General features: G+C 38.1%; 1 protein-coding gene across 1 annotated transcript in view; it reads left to right on the top strand.

Annotated features, from left to right (window-relative positions):
• The first annotated feature begins 1272 nt into the window (after positions 1-1272).
• PRRX2 (paired related homeobox 2) overlaps positions 1273-4170 on the top strand; it is a 44535-nt gene continuing 41637 nt past the window's right edge. Inside the window, exon 1 of the mRNA XM_073541027.1 lies at positions 1273-1853. Coding sequence (XP_073397128.1) covers positions 1619-1853 — 235 coding nt within the window. The 5' untranslated portion in view covers positions 1273-1618. The remainder of the gene's footprint in view (positions 1854-4170) is intronic.

Here is a 4170-nt window from a genome sequence, read left to right on the forward strand (position 1 = left end):
AATTGAATCCCATCAAAATATCGAATCGTTAAAATTTTCAAGGTGCCTTGGAAATAGGGATTTTGATATAGATACCTCACAAATGTTAAAAGGGGTGAAAACAATGGTGAAAATCCTCAAGAAAAAATAATGAAATGCTGCGGATGTAAAAATCCACACGGTTCTGTGCAAAAAACATGGGCACCAGATTTGTTAAAGGGGCACTTCACATATGAAAGCTTCTCCAATCTTCAGCTAACAAATCCAGTCCTGGACAGCGCCCTTCTCAACCTTCATCAGGTGTAACTAAGGGTGCTGGATTAGCTATTGACATGAGCGGTCAGTCAGCCCCTTTCACACAGTTTTGTTCCAGAGGAGGCACTGCGGGGAGTGGAGCTTGTACCTGAAGATCAGGAGACCTTTCAGACGTGAAATGTAGATAGAAAGTTAAATAAGTTCCAAATTTACGCAACATTTGAATTTTTTCCTTTTCCCTAATGCAATTCTGCTATCACCATCGAAGGAAATCAAATCACTTATAGCCAATCAGCAGACAGAAACTGCCGTATACATGAATAATACTGATCATTCTAACAATAGCGAAATGTTATGGAATTGTCTTGTGTGCAATTGTCTCCTATTCAAGCATACTATTGCCTTTGGCTCATCTAAAGTGAACCCAAACACTTAATAATATCATCATCATATATGGTGGTCGCCGGCATGTGGCTGTCAGGGCATGCTGGGAGTTGTAGTTATGCCTTAAGATCTACTTTATGGATAATAATCAGATGCCATATTGTATAGGGGAAGGTGGAGTTCTTCTTTAAAATGACAGGGAATAGAGTTGACACTCATAAAAGCTTTTGAGGATGCATAATATTTAATATGTATTTAACCCTTGTTTGAGCGCTCCTTCGGGTGCTGCAATCCTATTCTAAGGTCACTTATTTCCACATAAGAATTTATGGATCCACCCCAACCTCCGGCAGTCACCCCATAAGCTCTCATAGAATCCCCTTCCCTCATACGGGCACTTGTTGATGGAAGCACTTAACCTCACGTTTTGAAGCACTAGGACACATCTTGAAGAGCTGAAAGAAAAACACTCTGACCATCTAATTTTCCTTTTCTTTTTTTTTCTTTTTTTTACTAGGGGGAAAAAAAGGGAAGGGGGGGCAAAGGTCACCTCTGACAGAGAAGGAGGGGGCGTGTGGAAAGATTTATCCAAGAACTAGAGAGAGAGAAAAGAAAAAAAAAAGGGGAAAAAAAAAGTTCTATTTTCTTCTAGACGTCAGCAAAAAAGGCGTTTTTTGGTCACTTGGCTGAAAGTGCATGTGAGTGAGAGTTGGTCCCTGCCCTAAAGAGGGAGAGAAGACAGGGAGAGTTAAGGGGAGAAGAGAGGGAAGGAAGCAAGATAGGAGACAGCACAAGAAATCAGAGAGTGGGGGAAGTCAAGTCAGTGGAGGGCGAGACCAGAGATAAACACCAGAATTGGAGAGACCAGAATAAGAGCCAGCAGAAGACAAGTAGTTCAGAAGTTTTTCGAGAACTTTTTTATTTAAAAAGTTTTAATTTTAAGATCGGGAGGGAGGAAGAAAAAGGGCGAAAGGGAGGTCAAGGGTGTAGGACAAGTGGCATGGACAGGGATCTTGGCCTGGATAAGTCAGGACCCCCCAACACAATGCGGATTTTGGAAACTCCAGAACTTCCTCACAGCAGGAAGAACTTTAGTGTCAGCCACCTCTTGGACCTGGAGGAAGCGGCGGCTGCAGGGATGCAAGGCTCCCGAGATCTGCGACCACCGAACGAAGAAGAGGACAAGGACCCGATGACTGGGGGCAGCAGCGATAGCGAAGTGACAGTACAGGAAGGTAAGATCGCCATGCCGGCAAAATTATGGGCTATCTGGGCTGCACCCATAAGATGCTTCCCAAAGATGGGGAGGGGTCAGCACACTTAAGGGGGTGTGTGAATCTCATGTCTGGATAATTGTTCAAATTAAGAAATATTTTCTGCCTCATTGCTGGCTGTAGCAAGGCGGAAATTGTCAAATACAGCAGAGCCGAGTTTGTCGTGTGGCATTATCTGTGTATTATTGAGTCCTCAAGAAGCATCCCTGATGGCAGCGACTACAACGTATGCAGAAGAAGTAGATACTGATGTAGCAGAGCAGGAAAGAAGAGTTTGTGATATCCTAAAAAAAATGTCTAATTAAGCTCTGCTACATCTGCTACAGTGCAGCTTGTCAAAATGCTCCTTAGAGACTTACTAATGATGGGCAGGACTGATGAGCTCCTAAGTCAATGTATATAGTGCCGACACATTCAGCAGCCATGGTATAGAGACTATTGACTCCTGTGCATATATGAGCCATAATCCTTTTTATCTATAGAAAAGACACACTAGGGACAAATTCACAGCTGCCTAATCTGCCTAATTAACCTAAGTATGTTTTTGGGGTGTGGATATCCCATAACATGTAGGATCTGCATATATATAGTCAATATATTGTATGTGCAGGTAAAATTAAAAAAACTGTACTTTAGATAATCCCGCATTTATGTGCTTTAATTTGCTGCAAAATTGTGTCCCGATCCTAGCGTAATTAAAGCTGTAATCAGTTTACTTGCTGAAAAAAATAATGCTGTTCATGTCTTTTCCAGGACGTTTTGTTTCGTGTAACCATGGAATAAACTGTAAAACAAAAAAAAAAATATTAAAAAAATCTCCAAATTTCACCTATGGGAAATAAATGTACAAGGCCACACATACTGGCTTTCAAAATTTGTAACATTGTATGATAAGCTCCTTTTAATCCCTAAGGCCACCATTGGCTGAGATGACAAACTATGGTATTACAAGTCCTACAGTTATATTAAATTTAAAAAAAAGTTTAGATTTTCCAAAATTTTCACATCTTTTGACAGTTTTTAGTTTAAAATAATAATAATTCTGTTTAAATCGTCATAACAATACGGTAAAATAAAACACTCATCTAGATTAGATAATACATTAATTTATTTGTTGAAAAAGTAAAAAATATATATTTTTACATTTTTAAATCTGAAAATTTGGTGAAAATATGATCCCAAAAACTCAATCAACTCCCTAACCCCCGCCCCAACTTGATGCTCACGGACCCTAGGGGGCAATTTTCAATTATATAAAAGTATCCTTTGCGTACAAGGAAATGTTTGGTGTTTTTATAGGATATCTCCTCATTACTCGCGATGCAGGTTTTGATTATGACCACGATTTTGTACAAATAAATTAGTGACAGATTTCACAACGCTGAGGCCTAATGGTTTTGTGGATGGACGATGATTTTCAGGATAAGAAGAAACCCGCCACAGAAGCATTGATTAAATATATCGTAAAACTTTTCTTTTAAATCAAAAAAATTAAAAAATATTTTATTCTACATCTTTCTTTTAGGGGGCAGCAGGGAGAATGTGATTTAACTTTTTAAGCGGAAATTTGATTTTATAGGCTGCATTGGGAAACAGATGGAGTTGCAAAACTAATTTATGTTTATAGTAATCATTAGAATAAAAAATATTACTTTTTAATTAGATTGCAAAACTTCTTCATTTGCATCCTTTCCTTTTTATTTCACAAGGCTTCCATTTACTAGTGTAATCCTTTCTGTAAATGTTTCTCCAGTCCAATTTTCTCTAAGTGTGTTGATTTATTCTAAGTACCCCATAAACTGCATTTGTTTAGATTAAGTGCCCCCTACTACTGAGAGATAACAAAGCAGCTTATGAACCTTCAGATGTAGCAGAGCTCACTTTGTCAGGTGACTTTATGAGGCTGCATTGTTTATGTACCCAGTGAGTTCAAATAAGACATTGCAGAGATGAAAATCAGTCATATCTAATCACAACTCATTGATTATAGGAATTACATTCAGTAGAATTGCAGATCCTGTGATTTGTGTAAAGAATTCAATAAATAATATATGACACTGGAAAAAAATGACATTGAGAAAAATTAAATACAAATAGATAGATAGACAGACAGACAGACAGACAGACAGATAGATAGATATGGGATAGATAGATAGATAGATATTAGATAGATAGATTTGTTGATATTAGATATATAGACAATAGAAGAAGAGGAAGAAGAAAAAAGGTAGCACTCCATTCCAAAAATGCATCAAAGAAGAAGAGGACTTTTATTTGC

The sequence above is a fragment of the Dendrobates tinctorius genome, unplaced genomic scaffold (genome assembly GCF_039654945.1).
Source record: "Dendrobates tinctorius isolate UK_male_01 unplaced genomic scaffold, ASM3965494v1 ptg000120l, whole genome shotgun sequence".
Classification (NCBI taxonomy): domain Eukaryota; kingdom Metazoa; phylum Chordata; class Amphibia; order Anura; family Dendrobatidae; genus Dendrobates; species Dendrobates tinctorius.